General features: G+C 40.7%; 1 protein-coding gene across 1 annotated transcript in view; it reads right to left on the bottom strand.

The window, feature by feature from the left end:
• The window catches only part of LOC126088457 (immunoglobulin superfamily member 10-like), a 349,239-nt gene that overhangs the window by 137,697 nt on the left and 188,092 nt on the right, over positions 1 to 23,450 (bottom strand). The window contains exon 4 of the mRNA XM_049906598.1: positions 19,768 to 19,876. Within this exon, the coding sequence (XP_049762555.1) occupies positions 19,768 to 19,876 (109 nt within the window). The remainder of the gene's footprint in view (positions 1 to 19,767; positions 19,877 to 23,450) is intronic.

Raw genomic sequence — 23,450 nt, 5'->3', positions numbered from 1 at the left:
TCCCCTGGTGCGATTTTTCCTGTCTTCGTATACCAAAATATGGTCACTCGTTTTGGAGATATTTCGCAGTAATGGGGATGGTCAAACGACAGTCACAACAGCCCTACAAACTCTGAGTGGTTTATTGTTTTTACGGGTGAAAGAGTGGTCAACAAAGTTCACAGTTTTTAATAATTTGTCTCCTGTTGAGCCGCAACTGTCCCCATTGCAATGATGTCTTCCAGGTAATTTGGGGTATCGTATGTTTTCTTTAACACTTGCTGAAAGTATGAAGTATCTTTGCAAGACTTTTCGCTGTAGTAAATCTAATATTCGTGTTTATCTCGTTAAGCTAGTCCAGAGTAAATAGAAAAGGATTTTTGTACGCATTCTGGACACCGAGATGTAGATTATGAAGCAGTGGTCTGTTCACAATCACAGGAAATGTACCTCGTATTCGCAGTTGCGGATATGAACCGGCTGTGTATTAGAATGGCGACAATGAAAATTTGGCGGGAATACCTGCTAGATACCATCTTGCAGGTATTCCAAAAACTCTCCACATGACTGTACAATAACACGAGACAATCGCGCAACCCATTTATCCTTTCTCTGGATAAGTACGACCACAACCATAGATGGAAGCATGACAGACCAAAGACACTATTGGCTAGGAACTAAACATCTATGGTCCATAGCACGCTGACACGACAGTACTGGCGAGCCCATGCAACACAGCTACTGCTGGTAACCCCAGATGTTCGACCAGCCAAAAAACAGACAACCGCAGGGAAACTGTACTGTACACAGCACGCAAACCAACCAAACACACCCTACACTGTTTGTGAGCCGATCTATGACCGATCGCCCACTAATGTACAACGACCTTGAACTGTTGCAGGGACGCAGCAACTGCAGCAACTGCAACAAGCCCCGCAACGAGCTCCAGCAACGACAAAGGTAACGGTGCACGATACCTCTCACTAACATAACCACACCTTGCATGCACTGTCGCAGATAGCAAGCCGCTACTGTCCTTACTACCCGTCCTACTGTCGCAGAGGTTTTTCTTCCCTTGGCGCTTGCCTTGGCACTTTTTTTCTCTGCCCTTACAACCGCTACCCTTCGATCGCTTTCGTCCACTTTCTATCTCCTGATGGACCGTGTTAGTGAGTAATTTTACACAGATGCATGTATAACATCACAGCCCGCATCCTGTGACTCCTGATTCAAAAACTAACGTATTATACGGAGGTGACAGTAGAACTTTTGGTTTTGTCACCACGTTGGTGTGGGCGTGGAAGGGCCCCATCCTTTGTTATGAAAATTTAGCATTTGCGAAGGACCACTGCGTCGTAATTCTTAATGACATGTACACTGCAATTTCGTATTGGTTTAGGATCAATTTGCAGAGCGAACGCCACCCCAACTCACCCCCTTCCCCCCTTCCCAAGCTGCCACCCAGCCAGCTGCCCCACACCGCAGCTGCATGTTCTACTTTATTACTTAATTGCAAATACTAAAATTCAATTAAATATATCCTAGTATTTTTTCTTGAAAATGTAAACATTCAGTATCAATCTGCAACAAACGTCTCGCTGTAAAATTTCAGTTGCTTCCAGTAAACTTTAGAACGTTGTCTCGGCTATAGTAATTCGTAGCATTTTTTATAATTCATCAAAATTTGTCAGTAGTTCATTTCCTTAAAAGTTGTTTGCATAAAATGAAAATCAAAACAGTTTTTTAAGAAACACCGAACTCCACTTGGGAAACCCTGCTCTGGTACAATAGCTATTATTCCATATTGTCGTAACAGATGTAAATTCTTCCTATCCCTTCTTCTTGTAGGTGTTTTCTGTATATTCCTTTCCTTGTCGATTCTGCGGAGAACTTCTTCATTCCATACCTTAACAGACTACCTAATTTTTAAACATTCTTTAGTAGGATCACATCTCAGATGCTTCAATTCTCTTCTGTTATACTTGTCCCATAGTCCACGTTTACACCATAAAATGCCATGATCCATACGTAAGTTATCTGATATTTCTTCCTCAGTTTTTAGCCCATCTTTGATCTTGGCCAGGTGTGGCCTTTTTTGCCAGAGCTAGTTTGCTTATTATATCCGCGTCGCTCCGTCCTTCGTGAATTCTTTTGCAGCCTAGGTACCGTAATTCGTTAACTTCTTCTATTTTGTGATAATCAACCGTGATGGTAAATTTCTCACTGTCCTCATTGCTGCCACTTCTCATTACTTATGTCTTTCCTCGATTTATGCTCAATCCATATTTTGTACTTGCTAGGTTGTTCATTCCATGCAGCAGATCCTGTAATACTTCTTCGCTTATACTGAGGCTAGCAATGTCATCAACGAACTTATCGTTGATATTCTATCACCGATAATTTTAATCCCAGACTTGAACTTCTCTTTTACTTCCGTGATAGCATCTTTGATAGCGTCACTAAGGGCAAATGACTACATCCCTGTCTTGCACCGATTAAAATAAGAGCACTTCGTTCTTGGACTTCCAGTTTTATTCTTCCCTTTTGTTTTTTGTACATATGTACTACCCGTCTTTCCTTCAAGCTTACGACTATTTCCCTCTCAATGTTTAACATTTTCTTCCACTTAACATTGTTGAGAGCTTTGACTGTGACCTGATTTTTCTTCAGTCTTGGTTTCATTGTCGACCACAATGTCAGTACAGTTCTCCGGTGCCTTTACCTTTCCTAAAGCCACTCTGATCGTCATCTAACAGATGTTCAGTTTTCTTTTCCATTTCTGTGGAAATTATACTTACGAAAAACATAAATGCCTGTGGGTAAAGCTGATCGTGCGGTAATTCTCCCACTTGTTGGCCCTTGCTATCCTGGGGATCGTGTGGATGATGTTTTTTTTTTCTGAAAATCTGATGATACATCGTCAGTCTGACATTCTACACACCAACGTGAATAGTCGTTTTGATGCCATTTTCCGCACTGATTTTAAAAATTCCCAAGGAATACTGTCTATCCCATCTGATTTATTTTATCTTAAGAAATCCAAAGATCATATAAATTCTAATCCTAAAACTGGGTCCCCTACCTCTTTCATATCAACTCCTGTTTCTTCTTCTGTCGAGTCTTCTGACATGTTCTCTCTCTCATAGAGGCCTTCAATATTCTCTTTCCAGGTATCGATCCTCTCATCTGGATTTAACAATGGAACTCCCATTCCACTCTTAGTGTTACCTTGTTTTTGTCCAACACCTGTATTTAATAAGATATAACGTCTAACGTTATAGCTCCTTTGCTTTCTTTATTATTTAATGTAATTTATTGTCTCACGTGGTATACATACAGTATGTGTGGGCAGAACGCAGTGCCACAGTTTCTTGTTGGTTTCAGTAAACTAATGCGCTACACTTGATAATTTTGTTAACTGTGAGCAAAATCTCTCAAACGATGCACACGAATCCAGTGCTGGTTTTGTTCAATCAGCAGGAAACGAACAAAGAGAATTTCAGCTTACTAAACGATACATGGACGGATGTATGCACCTCCATGTTGCCGTAGGCAGTAGCGTGTTGCTGAAATGTCGGTGAATTTGTTTTTACTGATTGGTAGCGTAATTCGTAATGATAACTCGTTGTGCACTGCTACACACGGGTTCCTGACTTCACATCAGCTAACAAACATTCGGCGGCTGCACACAATCTCGTTTGCTGTACGGATACTATTACTCGTTAGCGCCGTGGGCAGACACGTACATTTTGGTGGCCAATTATAATTACCTCAGAGCAGGAACCGCGCTTTCCGGAGATATATTCCTGTTTACTGTACTGCTGAGGGACCATTTTAATACATCAGCACTCGTTTATATTTTTAAGTTTCAATTTTGTCTCTACGTGATGGGTCCCGTGACACAGTGGGCAAAATGAAACGATATCTTAAAGCAATTTAGGGTAAACCCGAAAAATTCTATGGATATTCAGGAGATATAGAAAGTATTTTAGTACGAGGGACCAGTGGCCTCCGGTAGATGGTTACATAGTCATAATGTAACTGCTTAGGAAGCAGAATAATAACTGCTACCAGTGACTGCTATCAATGACCACCAAAGGTGCTTTTATTTAACACATGACCGGTTTCAGACTTCTGCCCATCTCCAGGTGTTTTAAATTAAAAAAGTGACACTCAGTCGTGGTAGTTTGATAAGCTCTAACGCACGGGCAGTTGTGGCTATCACAGCGCTGTCAGTGAGTGCGTTGTGACGCCAGCACTGACACCAGTAACTGTGCAAGACCTACAGGACACATCGGAAAGAACTGGGAGTGCGACCGAGCGAATAATATGAGAGGGACCCGAGACCACAACCAAACTGGTAAATAGGTAGCACATGGTCGGTCAAAGGAGGCGCCGTAGTCTAGTCGGTGACCGATAAGAAGAATGTGTGTCTGAAGAGAGGAAGTGTGGCACGCCCAACGCTTTTTGGTATAGACGACTATGAATCCGCTGGTTGTCGGAAATTTCGAATCAGGGCAGAAACTTGAGGTGTGCGAATGTGTTGACGCACAGCAATTGTATCTTATCTTATGCAAGTAGTTTTGAACCATCTATACGACCGGGGTTATGCTTAAAGCAGAGAGAAGACAGTGATATCAGTCCTTAGTCTGCGCTTAGGTGAGTATCTATTATTGGGTGGCTGTTAAGCAACAGCTGATTATCGTCATTCAGCGGTTCCTGCTCCGTGTACAGCTATTGCTCATCAATATGGTTTTGAGGGGCTGAATATGATCATGTGGTAATCGATACCTGTCATATCATAATAAACGTGCCTTTGCAATCTGGACTAGCCTACTAGTAAATTAAAACATGCTATTGTGATCACTGACTTTTCCCAACAATATTTTCAAAAATAATTGTTAAATATATTATGCCTCATTCTGAGTACTTCTGTTGTAATCATTTCGGCTATTTTCGCGGTGAACCATTATGTAGGAATGAATAATTACGGCAATGAAACAAGTGGCCCTATCCTCAACGCTGAACACTGTCTGTACCGGCCCTGAAGGCTCAACGGTAGCGACCAACGGCCGTGTCATCTTCTGCCCACAGGTGTCACTGGATGCGGATGTGGAGGGTGTGTGGTCAGCCGTTGCTAGTTTTTGTGACCGGAGCTGCTACTTCCCCGTCAACTATCTTCTCAATGGGCCATACAAGGACTGCGTGCATTCCACTTGCGAACAACGCTAGACATACTGGAACGTCACCCATCCACTTGTTAGCTCAGTCCAACAGCACGTAACTTCAGTAATCTGACGGGAACTGCTGTTACCACTGCGGCAAGGCCTTTGGCATCGTCTACCACTAGACATCTCTTTAAGGAGCTCATTAATTTGCCAGTGCTTTGTATCTATAATCACGAAACAGAGTCTTTCATTCATGAAAATTTCCACATTTGTACTAAAAAAGTTGTTCACCACCATAATAGTCGACCTTCCAACGGCATATTTGTAGTTGATCAAAGATATGCAGAGGACATAGAAGTGTAATGTATAAGGGAGTACGTCTGTACGAGAAGATACCTGAAAGTGTAAAGTCTTTCCAGAAAGGATTCAGATGCAAATTAGACTCAATGCTTCAGAAACACTGCTTCTGTTGTGGAGGGAAATGAATATTAATCTAAACCAATTTGTGTCATATATATTAAAGTGTGCATTACTATTTCACTTTCACTTGACTGACTTGCCTCACTTCATAAATGTAACTGTTGGTTTCTTGTTATGACTTATTTGCATACATGACACCATAATGTAAATAGTGCATACATGTATTACTCTGTAATCTTTGTCTCACGACTGTATGTGCATATATCTATTAACAACATATAATTTATGTAGCTGCAGATCTAAAAAATGTTTACACTTATGCATGTATGTAAATGAAGATCTCAAAAATGTATTCATTTATGTATGTACGTAATTTAAAGTGTGACTTATCTTATATCTATGTGTAGCGACACAACGAGATTTCTGAGACTAGTAAAATATCAAATCAAATGAAATGAAATCAAACCACTTGGTTATGTTGTTGTACGTTTTACCAGAAGACATAAGCACGTCTCAATAAATCGAACTCATCAGAATTTCATGCCATTGATCTAGCGTTTTTGCAGTTACTACTACGATTCCTTTTGTAATGGAAGAGTGATGAAACTTACTCATTTTTGTCAATGTTACTGCCAAATCGCTGGTTTCAAGTACAAGACCTACAACTGTATTGTGAAGTTATTTGGAAACGTTTCCTCATCTTGTTGTAAATTGGAATTCTATCGAAATTAATTAGGCTTTATTATATTTCCTTGTCACCGTATTATCTCAGATCGCTTGGATACTCATCCGTAGATTTGTCGTATTTTCAAGTTCAGAGATATTAGAATAGCGGAGAAAGAATAGCAGTAGCAGGGTTTAACCAAGGGAACAAGCGTTAAGTTTCCATGAATAATGGAAGGTTAATTCTGAGTACTCTAGAAAGCCACAATTGCAAGAACGGCAATATTGACAGAGGACAGCTCAAATTATGAGGAAACCTGATTAGAATGGAACCGGAATATGAATTGAAAAGAAGGAAGGTGGGAAGATTAGGGTTAAACGTCACATCGACTGCGACTTCATTAGAGACGAAGCGTGAATTTGGCATGAATCCACTTTATTAGCTGATGATTATCATACATCTGTAACAATAGTGTATCTTACATCACACGATGTTGCTTTGCAAATTGGTCTCCATTACATGTGACGCAATTTCCTCACCGTTTATCACAACTCGTCAATCGTCTTGAAGAAAGTGAAGTCACTACTAACGAGCACTTCTTTCATCTCTACATCCTATTTCACCTCTTCAGTATCAGAAATTCAACATTACCAAAGACAGTATTTTATTGATCGAATTTAAGACTGCAAACGATGATTATATTGTGCCAAGATGCCTCAGGGTAAATCAAATTCAGCTATACTCGGATTATTCCTTCTTTGTTAAGTAAAAAATAGTAGCGTATATAGCTCCTCTTATTTTGTGGGAGAAATTTATTTTTTCAACTTAACCAGCATTGGAAGTAAGTGAATGACACATAGAGAACGAGTATATTTTATCAGTGCCTCATTTTGTACTAGAATCGCGACGGTGCACACGCTGTTTTTCTCTTTATCCTTCGTGTTATACTCCTTGTGAGGAAAACTGATGAGCTACTTGATTGAGAAGTAGCGGCTCTGGTCTCGGAAACTGACCTACTGCCGGCAGAGTGGTCTGCTGAGCACACGCCCCTCCACACTAGCATCCAGTGACCCATATGGACTGAGGATGACATGGCGGCCAGTCGGTACCGCTGGGCCTTCTTGACCTGTTCGGAAGGAGTTTAATTTAGTTTTATAATTGTATACAAATGCGTTGAGGCACTGATGTTGGTAGATCTTGATGCAATTCTCTTGGAGAATTTCCGGGGTTCGTTTCATATGCAATCCCTGTTGAAATAAAGATTGCTGAACTATAGAATAAGCTTGTTTAGCTAATCCACAAATTTTCGGGTCAACTCCCCACGTTTCTGTACATTGTCAAATTGTCGTTTCGTTTGAAATTTCGTTATCTAACGTCTTCCAATTCTGTAAAACTGTTTGAAGTTATTCAGCCATCCCCTGCTTGCCTTGAAGTCACTGTGATCTGTTTCGCGGAATGTGATGCGCATAACGTATTAGCTCACTATCAGGCATGTCCTGTAAATTGTATCAAACATTATTCAAACTCGCAAACACCAGTTTTGTATCAAGTGCGCCTTGTCCTCCCTTGAACACCCATAATTTTGCTTATGCACTACACTGACATCTAGCAGCGGAGTTATATGTTAATAATATTTTTAATATGCTGCGAAAGATCTTCCATGTACGTAATTATGTTTATTGCCCACTACTTGGCCAACGATTTTCCTTTATTACGGTTCACTGGAAACTGCATTTGTGACTCCCTGTCCGACAAAGATTATGAACTACGTAGATCGAAACCTGTTTCATTATCTCTTTCACTTATTAATCTCGTTTCGTCATCAGTGTATTCTTCATGTACATTGTCCGCACTTTGCACTGACTCAACTTGCAGAAAGGCTAATGTATCATCCGCCACTTCTTGCTCACTCTGTGAGATTCCTTGGGTTTCTTCCAGACGAACTGTCAACTTCGGTAACTATTGTTGTAGATATATTGCAGTATATTCTGTGTTTATAGTTGCCATTACTCTGCTTTGTATCAACACCACTTTCACTGTAACACCGTTGTGATTTACTCGTCGACTGGGCATCTGAACCGCGCGACCGCTACGGTGGCAGGTTCCAATCCTGCCTCGGGCATGGATGTGTTTGATATACTTAGGTTAGTTAGGTTTAAGTAGTTATAAGTTCTAGGGGACTGATGACCTCAGGTGTTAAGTCCTTTGCATGGTAGACAATATGTGGGGCCGCAAACTTCACTGGGCTTGTGCCACCTCCCACTCAAGGGGTCGCTTGTCAGCCAACTGCTAAACCCATATTCGACCATTAATGGAGTCTCCATTTCCTTCCCGACCGAAACGTTCCCGTCCCTCGTGATTGCTAGATTATCATGTCCTTTCTCATACTGTGTTGTCAGTCAAAATCCTTATATACCCGTCTCTTCATCTTCTGCTTATGAGGTTGGCATGCGTACCTGAATTATTTACATTGGCGTAAGTTTGTTATCGCTTCTGTTAAAAACAAAGCAGTCTCTGAATTTTTCAACGTAATTCAATGCCCACTATACTGCCATTATGATATTTTCCATTGCTGTTGATAATGCCCTACATTCGTCTGACTGGAAAGCCTAAACTTGTTTCCATTTCGCTTCACGAACTCTCATTGTGTTTAGTTTCACCCTTTGCCTATAGCTAAGAAACGAAATTGTAAATAAAGTAATCAGTCGTTAGCCGACGCTGAGACTGGCCGCGCCATTACGGCCCCTGCTAGAGCAGGCACTGCTTTTTGCGGGGGACTGTTGCTCGGCTCGGGGCTGGCTGGCTGTTTTTATGAGGCGCGCAGCCGCCCCCCTTGCAGACTCCACCCTCTCTGCTAAGGCCGAGAGGTGGCCTGAATCCTAAGCAGGGATGCCAAGTCCATGACTCATTCGCAGCGGTTGAAAGCTCGTTTGCTCCAGATTCCTTCTTCTAGCAAACAATAAATCGGTTGCTCCGGTTGACAGTGATTCAACAAAAAATCGGGTAACGGGAATTCGTAATGTCACCTGGTCTCTAAATCTCAAAGTGACTTTTGATTTCGCTGAAATCATTTCTATCGATTGAGACCATTTATTGCCTCGAAAATCATCTACAGCAAATAAAATCACAATGCATAGTGATATTCAGTAAATATCATGCTAGATAACGTCACGGCTCATTGATTCCCCGAAGAAAAATATGAATTGTCGATGTTCTTTATTACATATATATTAACTACAGAGTTTTTATCTAGTTTTTGTGTTAAATATTGTCTGATTATGTACCCTCAGTGAAAACCCTTGCATAAGGAAGAACCTGACATTTGTATTTACTGGCCAATTATATTTCTTAGCGTTCCCTGTGCATTTACTTTTGAAACCAGAGAAATCTCCCAACTGAACCGTAACTACTGATGATGCCAGTTGCTCAGGGAATGAAACAGTCGAAAGAGTATCCGAAATAATTGTAACGTATATGCAACAAATATGTAACGTAGCTACAGCCAATACTGCCTATGCTCATCTGTTAAACTGGAATCCATAAGCAGCCCGAGTTGTCAGTAAAATGAATCTAACCTTCATAACACACTGTGCGCGTTGTATTAGTGTCAGTTTCACTGTTATTTAAGCCACCAACATATCTCTAGTTGAAAAACTTAAAACTAACATTTGGATAAGCTATCTGACTGCGTCTTTGAACAATAATATACAAGTGATGCAGAATCTGACTTGTCCAAAGGACTTTAATGGAATAGAGTGCATGACATGTTGTTGCGTATCAATGTATCTGTTTTGGCCCTAGGTTTTACACTCACCTTATTAGATAACTACCTTTTTCCAGGTGGTTTACAGCAATGTGCAGCAGCATGCAGTAGCAGCGGCTAAAGCTGATTGTTACTAAGAATGAATTTAATAAAAAGGAGCTTGCTTTGGTCCTGTTAACTACTAAGTAACCTTTGAGAAGGTATTTTATTAATTAAGTCTATTTAAAACTTCAGAATCATTATGAACAAACATTGATAATGACAATGACAAATAACATATGTTTTAATAATGGCTGAATGCCACATTAATAAAATATTTCAATTTCAAAGTTACACAAACATTTAGTAAAAACAGCATATTATTTAGATGTGGAGAAAAATTATTATTATTTCGAGAATAAGGAGGCTTCTTGAACTGACAAGCAAAACATGGGATTATTGCAATTTCGAATTAACAATCTCCATCCTAACACTGTAATAGCTTTTGTGCTATGCTAGCGGATTTTACCTTTGAATTCCATCTTTAATCGCAGTTAAGCCATATAAATCCCTCCTGGCTACATAAATTAAATCAGCCCTTGAGTGAGGTAAGATCTGCCATCACCGAAGTGAGGGCAGCGTGGCACGTCTTCCGTCTCCGAGATCTCGACCGACACTACTCTCCCACTCTCGCAGACAGACCTCGTCTCACAACAGTGCTTAGAATCACGCTCCCATGTTGCGCCCTCAGATTGTGACTATCGATATCTGAGTGCTTGAACAATACAAAGAATAGCGTTACGTTGGACATTGTTTTCGATGTAATGGAGAGTTATGACACACTCCTTACGTGATGTGTGTGTCAAATGCGCAAATGGATAAATTTAAATCATTGTGCGAAATAGATATCTCGTAAGTATTTGAGAAACATCATATTTCCACCATCATGCGCAGCACCTGAATAATTGTTTATTCCAGTCGAATCAAAACAGCTGCAACTGTGGTCAATCCTTTGTTGAAGGCAGGACCGGTTTCGTAACTTAAATTACTTCATTGTTAAACTTAATTTTTGTAGCTATTCTTGCAAGAGCCTTCTTGAAATTCAGATACTTATAAAATGCACTTTTCGCCGAGCCTGGCAGTCTTTAACATACATTTATTGGACGGGCGTCCAAACTTCCCCATGATGAATGAAACCTGCTGTGGGTGCTGCAAATACCTCATTAAAGGCACGAGCGGTTTCATAATTGAAATTGTATAATTATGTGTAAATATTTGATTGAACTTAATGTTGTTTATTCTCAGCCGGCATTTCATTAAACCTGATGTTTTTCTAATAATTTTCGCGTGTACAGGAGGAACCCGTAGACATTCTTTCTCGATATTTCAGCCCATAAACGTCTCGCCATCTTCAGATTATTAGAAAACTACTGTAGAGCCCAGGTACATTTACGGTATTTATGCCGCATGTCGAGCATATGAAATGTGCTAGCGTCTTTCGGCGTGTGAGATCAAGTTCTGAGTGCTGCCCTCGGTGTTGGAAGTAAGAGGTGATCTAATCATTAAGTGTCCAATGACCCCTTCAGTTCTGCTGTGACTGGATAATTTCAGATACTGAATTTCAATTTTTATCCAGAGTAAAGCCGTTGTCACGATTTGTATAATTATCGGCAAGCTGTATTTCCACCGATTCTTTGACTACTGAATCCCAAAATTTGAAATCTGAAGCAAAATATTTTTCCCGTGAGAATGCAGCGTTTTGCTACTGTTTATTTCAACCGTTGCCGAAGACGGTTGTATCTTTCCTGTTCTGTACAACGCTCCTGGGCAGTTCCCATTGGCCGATATATGCAACACTCACAGGGAATTTTGTAAACAACCGGTTTCTTGTCCTCAACGAATTCAACCAGGGTCAACATCTTCGTTCGTGGAAGGAAGGTAACCTTGATTTTTTCCCTAAGAAATTTGCCTATTTTAGAAAACACATTCCTGGCATTTGGAAGGAACACAGTAGATTTATAGTCGTCATCAGTGTCCACTGTGCGTTGCTTCTTGTTATTATAGCTATGCGTGGTCTTCCGTATTTGCCATGAAGTGTAGCCATTCTCTTTAAAACGTTTCCCAAGGTTTCTAATTCTGCGCGGAGGTTTTCATTGTCGAATATTACGTGCCCTAGGTGTATTACGCTACTGAGAACAGCGGCAGTTTGTAAGGGCTGATGGCAGCTAGACGTCTGGAGGTATCAGTGTGCGTTCGTTTTCTGTACGTTGAATGTCCCAATGACCGATCTTTCCCACGGCGTCCTAGCGTCTCTAGAAAGGTAAAAATCCCATCATTGTCTATCTCCATCGTAAACTTAAAGTTCTCGCACAATGAGATTAACTGACAAAGGGATTTCTTCAGTTCTTGTCTGCCATTAAGCTAAACAATAAAATTACGTAAGACCAGAAAACCGTGGCCTTTAAAACAGCAGACTCAAGGGCTTTCTCCTCAAAGTTATCCATAAAATGATTAGCCACCACAGGTGACAAAGATCTCCCCATGGCGACGCCGTCTGTTTGTTCACAGAATTCGTTATTAGATAAGTAGGTTGAGGAGAGAGTATGTTCAAATAAGGCCGCCAGGTCGGCGCTGAGTAAGTTACCAATAAGATGTATCATGTTCATTAAAGCGACTTTGACCAAAGTGAGATCACATCAAAGCTATCTAGTAAATTGGAGCCGGAAAGATTCGCTGTCTTCAAGCGACTGACAAAATCCACAGAACTACATATAGTGTGACAACACTTACTCATACACGGCTGCAGTAGAGAGGCCTGATTTTTAGCAGTAAAATAGATAGAGACAGAAATATTACTCACTATTAATTCTAGTCGTACACCTCCGTTGTGACTCTTGCGAAGGCCATATAGTCCCGCCCGCATCTCGTGGTCGTGCGGTAGCGTTCTCGCTTCCCACGCCCGGGTTCCCGGGTTCGATTCCCGGCGGGGTCAGGGATTTTCTCTGCCTCGTGATGGCTGGCTGTTGTGTGATGTCCTTAGGTTAGTTAGGTTTAAGTAGTTCTAAGTTCTAGGGGACTGATGACCATAGATGTAAAGTCCCATAGTGCTCAGAGCCATTTGAACCATATAGTCCCGGTGGTACTGCACTGTATCGTCCCCACTTCATGCCAACTTGTTTAGTTAGAGAATTGTTGTTCGGAAGAGTAGTTGTTTTTCTTGACATACGACTTGTTGAGTCCGTTTCGATTTTGCGGTAAGTAGCTACCAAGAGGCCCAGACCACACAATGCAGTACTACCAAGACTATTTAGTTTTCCCAAGATTGACAAGGTTGGTGTCCCACTACTATTAATAGTGCGTAATATTGGTGCCTCGACCTATTCTATTGCAAAAATTTGGCCTTTCTATTCAAGTTGTACATGGATATGTGCTGGATTTTGTCAATCGCTTGAAGACAGCTAGACTTAGCCATTCGGATTTACTAGTCAGCTTCGATGTGGTCTTACTTTTTACCAGTGCCTTAAATTACATGGTTGCCCAAGCATGTAATTCACACTAATAGTTAGAAGCCGGCTGCAGTATGTAATTGTGTTGATAGTTTTTTGAATTGACAGCAGTGATATATGATGGATTTTGTCTTATTTGGATGTCATCTAAGACAGGTTAAATTTACTGTACTAATAAATACTTATATCAAGTATAAAAAACGTCGATTTTAAATACATTGTGAGAATTAAGTGAGCAATTTTTGAAAAGGCTATGATCATGGATTTTTAGTTGTCTTTTAAAAATGTAATAAATGTAAACCTGAAAAAAACATTAATCTGATACCGTAAGTTTATATTTGCACACATCACCACCAGAAAAAATATTATTTCTTTCTCAAGTTGCTTCACATTCGGGAATAAAACTTTTGTCCAGAAAGTGTAGAATAGAGTTCGTTGACATCCCTCTATGATCACGAAACATTTGGTCCTTAGACTAACCGTTTCGGTCAGCGAAGACACATTAAGCTAGGTTTCAAAATATGTCTTACTGTAATGAAGCCAAAGTTACATTAATACGTTTGAAAACAAAACTGACGACGGTCGTCGCTGACAGAAACTTATAGTCTGAGACCAAAAAGTTTTGTAATTATACACGGAAATAAAAAGAATATATTCCAATGATGTTGCTGTCTGTGACCATGAATTTAGAATGGTACAAATGGCTCTGAGCACTATGAAACTTAACATCTGAGGTAATCAGTCCCCCAGAACTTAGAACTACTTAAAAGTAACTAACCGAAGGACATCGCACTCATTCTTGCCCGAGGCAGGATTCGAACCTGCGACCGTAGCAGTCGCGTGGTTCCAGACTGAAGCGCCAAGAACCGCTCGGCCACAGCGGCCAGCATGTATTTAGAATTTCACAGATCGGGTGGCTGGAAACACTTGCGCATTGACTCAAAAAGCCTTCCACCATTCACGTTTCTGTTGGTGGATGAAAAACGCACTCGTATACAGCCTACAAAAATGTGAAACACCTAGAAGGGAGAGGGAAACAAAATGAAAATTTTCAAGGCTGGAGGGCATGCCACATTATTTCAGTCATTACCACACCGAGTTAAATTTACACAGAATTTAGGGAATATGCGATTACTTATCAGCAAAATGTTTCACACACTGTAGCCTTGATGCGTGCACTTATTCGCCAGCCATTGTACCGTCTCCTTACGCCCGTGGGCCCACCACTGTTGTAAATCGTGAAATTCCGTCCCCCTGCTGACTTTAGACAGCGGCTGACAGTATGAGTAATGTAAATGGAACACCACACAAGTATTTTCAAAGTGTTTTTTATTCATAAGACTAGTTTCAACGCTAAATTAGCGTTATCTTCAAGTACTATATAGTTGCGTCGCTTGTACCTCATAGCTTAATTGATAACAAAATATAATATGCCACAACTGTTGTAACGTCATAAAAGGAACAAAATATAACTAAAGTACCCTGTAAGTGAACGCATCAATATATGGAAACACTTTATACATATAATTATTTTTTTTGTAGAAGCCTGATACTTAAAACAAATAAAAATAAACGAACATAAAAATACACAGCAGAAAAACGTCTTTGAGTAATCATACGTGTGGTCATTCGCTTGTGTGAAAAAGCTGGAAACTTCTATTGGCTTATTTTAAAACTGTGACGTCTACAACAATGTTGTCTCCAACAACTGTGGCTATTGAAAAGGCAAAATTTTAAACTTGTCAAACTGAAACGTATGCAATGATAGACAACAAACATAAAACGTAAAAGTTTGTAAAAGTGGCGTACGGGACGAAAAAAAATGAGCAAGGTACTCATGTGGAGCGGGTCAACAGCAAGCAAAGTATAAACCCGTAACATTATACGTAAATATGAGGTTTGGGGTAAACAACCTGCAAGTAAAAAATATTTATGTAAATGATACATAAAGAGCTAAGAATAAATTATGCTACTTAATGCATATGTCAAAATCAAATGTGGGTACGTCGATTATACAGAAACCATAAAGGTCAAATTGAGCCCATATCTATGATATAAAAATTGTAATGGCGAAGCCCAATGAAGAAAAAACTGGGATGCAAAATGTGCCTAACACTACTTAAGCAAAACATGAGAAAATTATTGTACCACGTTTAACGCAAAATCGTCAAAAACTGATAAACTCTAAGCAAACACGTAGCACATAAACCTCTGCACCGGCGACATTTAAGTAACAGCGAAAAATACAATAAAAAGAAATATTTAAGTCCGCAATCGTTTATGCTACATATAACCATTTGACTGGATAAAGAATAATTTAACCTTCTATCTTAAAGAAAAATTCTAACAGAGAAAGATGCGTACAACCAATCCTCCACAACACATATGAACATACTTCCATATTCGTAAAGGAAAGCAACTCACATGCCAGTGTTCACCTCATCCAGAAAACACAGTCACGAAAATGTAATTAAGATCCATGTTATAATGAAACAAATAAACCAAAACGGCAGCACATGCACGAATCTGTGTTAAAAGTACTTGTAATTTGAACATCAAAAGCACAGAGCCAATATGACTCTAAACTGAAGACGATATTCTCATACCCAAGCTACTTGGAACACTTCCTACACATTTTTCTACATCGTATCTCAGGATAGTTTTCTTAGTGGTTTCATGAGGGTCCAGGTCTAAATTGCGTTTCCTTTTCTTTGTGATTCCCTGTATGTAAATGTCCATACCACCAATACATATAATGCAACTATCATCTTTTTGAAATTATATTCTTGTTGCACATATTTGCACATTTATAAATAAGACGTTCCTCCGCGTGGAACTTCCAAAAGTATTTTATGTTCTATTACCATCTACATCTTTCTCGTACAATGTGATGCAACACATAAGATTGATCAGTTTTTTCTCTGCCATATGTGGTAAAAGCTTAATGCGTTACCAGATAGTGTTCCATACTTGGCTCCCACTTTTGATCAATCATTGGTTATGGGCAGACTGATACAGAGGTATACGCCGTCCTAGTACCACAGGAGGTACATTGGTTGTGTGATTATTCATCCAATTTTACGAAGAATAATTTTTATTAAAAGTGGATTAGATACAAATACATGGTTTTTGGATATATTTCTGTTTTACTTCCCTTACAAATTAGGAGCCTTTGCTTCAATGTTTATAGAATATTCCATCAGGTCTTGGAGGAACATAAACATACTGATAACTTGAATACAACGTATTAATGTCCAACAGTAATATTTATTAGTTCGTTATGAACCTGTTTTCGGCTTCTTAAGCCATCGTCAGAAAACTTAGTGCTGAACATCAAGAATTCATAGCTGTACAAAAATATGTGCCATTTTTTGGCTATATCGATTCAAAACACAGGCGTGGCGTAATGTCTAAAGAGACACTGAACAAATAAATTTAACGTTGCAGTATATTGAGATATTAAAGTAGTGGGAGTGTATAAAACAGCAATGTTCTACCAGTGAGTAATTGTACCGGTTACCATGTCATATAGACAAACTAGTGAATGTGATGAACAGACATAATAAAGGGAGAAAGACATACATGTAATGTGGGTGAGGAACAGTTAGAACAAGCTTATTAGGTAATGGTGAGAGGAATAATAACTGCGTGCTACTGTAATAAAGGTGAGCAATGAAACTGTGTTCGGTCGTTAAGGAACAGGTTAGGATTTTTTGATTGGTGTCTGTTAAGGACAGAATTTCAAGTAATATTAGTTTTCCATTTTTAGTTCCTTCACTAGGTATCGAAAATGTAGTGCACATGGCACCTGAGATTCCAGCATTCACAATTATTTACAAATATTTTAGATGAACGTTTTTTCTTGCAGGTCATGTATCGCAAACCACATATTTCCGTGTGATGTTACGCGTTTGTATATGACTGCAGTTGACCTGCAGCACGTGGGTTCCTTGCTACCGTTTTCCGTACCGTAAGCCACTTCCACCAACCTTTACGTTTCTTGTTTCTTGTCTATCACTGTATGATCAAGTTAGATATTTTGTCTTTTCACTATTTACAGTTGTTGCAAATTACATTGTTGTATACCGCCTTAGATTTAAAGTAAGCTAACAGTTACCTTAGAAGGTTCCACGTTTTTCGCATTAGCATGTTTTTATGTTAAATTACTTTAATCCATTTTGTGTATCAGGTTTCCATTAAAAATGGAAATTTTTTTTGTAAAGTGTTCCCATGTATTCATGTGTAAACTCATACGGTGCCTTGGTTGTATTTTGTTCCTTTCATGAAGGTACAACAAGTGTGGTAAACTATATTTTACATCAGTTAAGTTATGATGTACGAACGTTACAACTATATAAGTTGGTTTTTTGATAAACAGGTCATGAATATGTCGCAAATGCAGCGTTGAAACCTGTCGTCTGGATAATACGTACCTCGAAAATATGACTAAGGTCCATGCTCCTCCCACACACTGGAGACAGATCTGAGGGTCTAGGTGGCCACGGAAGTACCTCAACACCACCCCGACACTTTACAGAAACACATACCATGAGTGCACGAGCATTGTCTTGTTGCAAAGTAGCTCTACCATACCGCAGTATAAGAGGTAACACTTAAGAACGCAGTATTGTCCGCGACGTACCGTTGTGCCAGAGTTTCTTCGATCACTTCTAACCTTGACCTGAAGTCATACCTGACGGCTGCCCACACCATGGCGCCAGGCATAACCCTGTGCATTGCAGCACAATCAGCAGTCGTGATACTAATATAAAAGAAACAATCGGCCTCGATTGCGGTAGTAAATTAAACCTTTACCTAGGTTTCAGCCCAAATAATTGAGCCTTCTTCAGCCACTTGTTTAAGTGGGCTGTTTTAGTTTTATTCCTAGACCATGCCCACTTAGACAAATTATAGATTCAGATAATCTTCTGAAGAAGGCTCAATTATTTGGGCTGAAACCTAGCTAAAGGTTGATTTCATTTCTGCAATCGAGGCTGATAGTTTCTTATATTTAACACTGTGCCTTGGCCAAAAATTGGTAGAACAGGACCTCTCCCCAGGTCGTCGCCATGGTCGCTGACCATGTTCATCTGGAGTGATGCAGAACCAAACGACTACTTAACCCAATACGCCTCAGTTCATCAGTAGTTGATGCTTCCCGGACACAGCATCATTCCAAACGCACCTGTTCTGCAGGTCTCCGATCAGTGGTATGTGACGACACAGAGAGCGGCAGTGAGTCTATTATTTGTTCTCAGATGGCATATTCAGAGTTGATGGGGTTTTTCAAAGTGCTTGGTGCGCAGTACAGAAATCCTGTCTTTGTGAGGATCTCATGTGGTCGTCAAGTACCATGACAGCGATGATGCCTTCTCTGACGCTACCATACATTCGAAGATCGGGCCACTGTCTCATCAGGTTTCCTCACAAATCTAAATATTACGTTCCGCTACCAGAAAAATAGAGACCCAATATCATGCTCCTTTCAAACCGTATCAGGTGCTGATGAGCAGTCTCACACAAGTTTGCTTCGTCTTTGTGTTCCTCACAGTGATCACTCAAATTGTGACGCGGTTCACGGCCCTTATGTAGCCAATCAGGCTTGGTAATCACACTAAATATGGATAAAGCTAATGCACTCTGGTGACCATGCTACCTGTCGCTGAGGACTGCAACTCTATAATCATTTACATAGCCACTGATGGTGTGTACGTGTACGAAGGTACACTGAGGTAGTACCATGTCTTCTGGGTGCTTCACTTTATTTGTCGGACAGTGTTTTCAGAATGACTGTCAGAAATTTCAAACATCACGAGTTGCAAATGTTGTGGAAGGTAAATATCCTCAACAAGTTATCTAACAATCACGCTGCGGTCATGGCGGCAAAATCATTCGCAAGGACTGGGTGTTGTGTGATGTCCTTAGGATTAGTTAGGTTTAAGTAGTTCTAAGTTCTAGGGGACTGATGACCACAGATGTTAAGTCCCATAGTGCTCAGAGCCATTTGAACCATTCGCAAGGATTGCGACAATCACACTAACTTGACGTCTACAGCATTGTTGATACAGCAATGGCTCGGTTACCCACTGGGCGAGTGCAAATCACATATTTTCATTCATTGTACGATCCCGTTGAAATCGCCCGAAAAATGAGCCACAGTCCACACCGCCGACAGAATGGTGGGTGTGAATCGGACCTGAGACGTACCTTGGTAGTTTGTTATTTTGAAATTTTGTTGAGCACTAGTTAGCAGCCACTCGTACTTGGTGTTAATCTGCAGGTACTTACCGACGAGCTGCAGCTCCACGAAGAGACTGCTGGGCGGGTGTGTTGACACCTGGCACTCATACAGGCCAGCGTCGCTAGGCTCCGAGAAGCGCACGTGCAGCGCCCAGTCCTGTGAAACAAGTCAGCCTCATAAGGAACGCTGGAAGGAAAGCAGTTCTAGGCTAATAAAAGATATTTTGCATTCTTTATCGCTGTACTCCAAGTCATCGAATTTCGAATACCGAACCTGAGATTACACAAATCAATTAAAGACATTGGATGCCAGTGATCACTGATTTATATCAGTGGGGCAAGTGGAAAACTTCTGCCCGACTGGTATTCGAACCTGGGGCTCCTGCTAACTAGGCAGAATATGCCGGCCAATACGTCATCCGTACACAATGATTACCTCAACTGCATAGACTATCTTAGCATCCTTCCAGGCATACCAAACTCCTCAGCTTATATCACACTCTACTTATGTAATGTCCCAACTCATTACGCTCATAATCCGCAAGGTTTCAACGATTCCTTTAAGGTAATAGGGTGGTACATTGATCGTGACCGAGCGAAATATCTCACGAAATCACGAAATAAGCGTTAAACGAAAAAAACTTCAAAGAACGAAACTTGTCTAGCTTGAAGGGGGAAACCAGACGGCGCTATGATTGGTCCGCTAGATGGCGCTGCCATAAGTCAAACGGATATCAAGCGCATTTTTTTAAAAATAGGAAACCCCATTTTTATTAGCTATTCGTGTAGTACTCAAAGAAATATGAACGTTTCAGCTCGACCACTTTTTTAGCTTTGTGATAGATTGCGATGTAATAGTCACAATCATATGGCTAACTGTTTTAGACGAACAGTTGATGACAGGTATGTTTTTTAAATTAAAATACGGAACGTAGCTACGTTTGAACATTTTATTTCGGTTGTTCCAGTGTGATACATGTACCTTTGTGAACTCATCATTTCTGAGAACTCATGCTGTTACAGCGTGATTACCTCTAAACACCACGTTAATGCAATACATGCTGAAAATGATGTCCGACAAACTCAATACATTTGGCAATACGTCTAAGGAATCTCAACAGCGAGTAGTTCGCCTTCCGTAATGTTCGCACATGCACTGACAATACGCTGACGCATGTTGTCAGGCGTTGTCGGTGGATCACGAAAGCAAGTATCCTTCATCTTTCCCCACAGAAAGAAATCCGGGGACGTCAGTTCCGGTGAACGCGCAGGCCATGGTATGGTGCTTCGACGACCAATCCACCTGTCATGAAATATGCTATTCAATACCGCTTCAACCGCACGCGAGCTATCTGCCGGACATCCATCATGGTGGAAGTAGATCGCCATTCTGTCAAGCAGAGAAATTTCTTGTAGTAACATCGGTAGAACAGTACGTAGGAAATCAGCATACATTGCACCATTTACATCGCCATCGATAAAATGGGAGCCAATTATCCTTCCTCCCCATACATTAACCCAAGAGCCATCATGGATTTTCCGTTGCCCAGTTGTGCATATTATGCCGGTTTACGTTACCGCTGTTGGTGAATGACTCTTCGTCGCTAAATAGAACGCTTGCAAAAAATCTGTCATTGTCCCGTAATTTCTCTTGTGCCCAGTAGCACAAATGTACAGGACGTTCAGAGCCGTCACCATGCAATTCCTGGTGCATAGAGATATGGTATGGGTGCAATCGATGGTGATATAGCATTCTCAACACCGACGTTTTCGAGATTCCCAATTCTCACGCAGTCTGTCTGTCTGTCTGCCCGACTGGTATTCGAACCTGAAGTGCGGATATTAGCCGCGGCAGCAGCTAAAACACCTACCTGGGCTTGATCATTTGTTGCAGGTTGTGGTTGACGTTTCACATGTAGCTGGACACTTCCTGTTTCCTTAAATAACGTAACTATCCGGCGAACGGATTGGACACTTGCATGATGTCATCTAGGATACCAAGCAGCATACATAGCCCACGGCCGTTGGGCATTTTGGTCACAATAGCCATACATCGCCAGCCGGAGTGGCCGAGCGGTTCTAGGCGCTTCAGTCTGGAACCGCGCGATTGCTACGGTCGTAGGTTTGAATCTTGCTTCGGTCATGGATGTGTGTGATGTCCTTAGGTTGGTTAGGTTTAAGTAGTTCTAAGTTCTAGGGAACTGATGACCTTAGAAGTTAAGTCCCATAGTACTCAGAGCCATTTGAACCATTTAGCCATGCATCAACACGATATCGACCTTTTGCGCAGCTGGTAAACGTTCCATTTTCACACAGGTAATGTATGACGAAGCAAATACCGTCCGCACTGGCGGATTGTTACATGATACCACGTACTCATAGGTTTGTGACTATTACAGCGCCATCTATAAAAAACCGGAAAACTGGTCCAAATAAACCTTCATATTTCTTTACGTACTACACGGATATGTAATAAAAAATTGGGGTTCCTATTTAAAAAAAAACGCAGTTGATATCCGTTTCACCTGTGGCTGCGCCATCTAGCGGGCTATCCATAGCGCTATCTGGCTTCCCCCCTCAAGCTAGACGAGTTTCGATCTTTGTAGTTTTTTTCGTTTGATGCTTATTTCGTGAGATATTTAGCCCGGTCACTATCAATGGACCAACCCAGCCTGTGACAGGAGGCATGCCGGGATAGTGCAAATGAGGGGACCACTACGATTCGATGGCGTAATGTCCAACACACAACACACCTGCCTAGTAAGCAGGAAACCTAGGTTCGAATAAAACTATGGCACAAATTTTCATATTGCCCCATTGATATAAATCTATGTTCAGTGACATATAGTGTCTTTAATTCCTCTGTGTTTTGATTCATACTGGCTGAAGGATCAAAAAGGTATCCACTGTTTCAGACATGTTCAAAAGAACAAACAACACATGTATAGAACCTGAAACTGTTGACTGTTCCACTCAGATATTACTAGGATAAAACAAAATTAGCATTTTTGGCGAATATTCGCTTCAAACTCAGCGTTAGTATATATTGTGTAATACTCTTCCAGTGAATAGCTATCTTCCCAGAATGGCTATTCAGATTCTTCTGAACAAACAGCGTCTGAAATTTTCCTCAGTTCCCTCATTTACTCAAAACGTATCTAGACGCATGATTAGGTGGGGTGGAAATAAAGACAATTATATTTTAAACTCTTCAGTTTTCTAATTGCTAATGTATAATCCATTATTCTAATCAATGATGAACTGTTTATCTTGTGGCCTTCCTATGCAAACTTATTGAGACATATTCAGTAAAGAGAATCGTACCTACATTTCGGAAAACAGTGACTATTACCTTTCCGTTAGATATAAATATCTCCGTCTTCCTCGGTGTTGCTTCCGTTCATTTCGTTGTCAACCGCTTCACGTTGCGTGTGAAAATAATAGGACGAGAACTCAAACGAAACAACAAACTAGCGCACCAAGTAATAGTTTGTAGTTAGTTTAGGCATGGCTGTGATGTTCAGGTGGGTGGTTAGTGTTTAACATCCCGTTGACAACGAGGTCATTAGAGACGGAGCCCAAGCTCGGGTTAGGGAAGGATTGGGAAGGAAATCGGCCGTGCCTTTTCAAAGGAACCATCCCGGTATTTGCCAGAAGCGATTTAGGGAAATCACGGAAAACCTAAATGAGAATGTTTGGAGACGGAATTGAACCGTCGTCCTCCCGAATGC

The sequence above is a fragment of the Schistocerca cancellata genome, chromosome 6 (assembly GCF_023864275.1).
Source record: "Schistocerca cancellata isolate TAMUIC-IGC-003103 chromosome 6, iqSchCanc2.1, whole genome shotgun sequence".
Lineage (NCBI taxonomy): Eukaryota > Metazoa > Arthropoda > Insecta > Orthoptera > Acrididae > Schistocerca > Schistocerca cancellata.
Note: the sequence above shows the minus strand (reverse complement) of the source record. Positions and strands in the feature narration are given on the sequence as shown.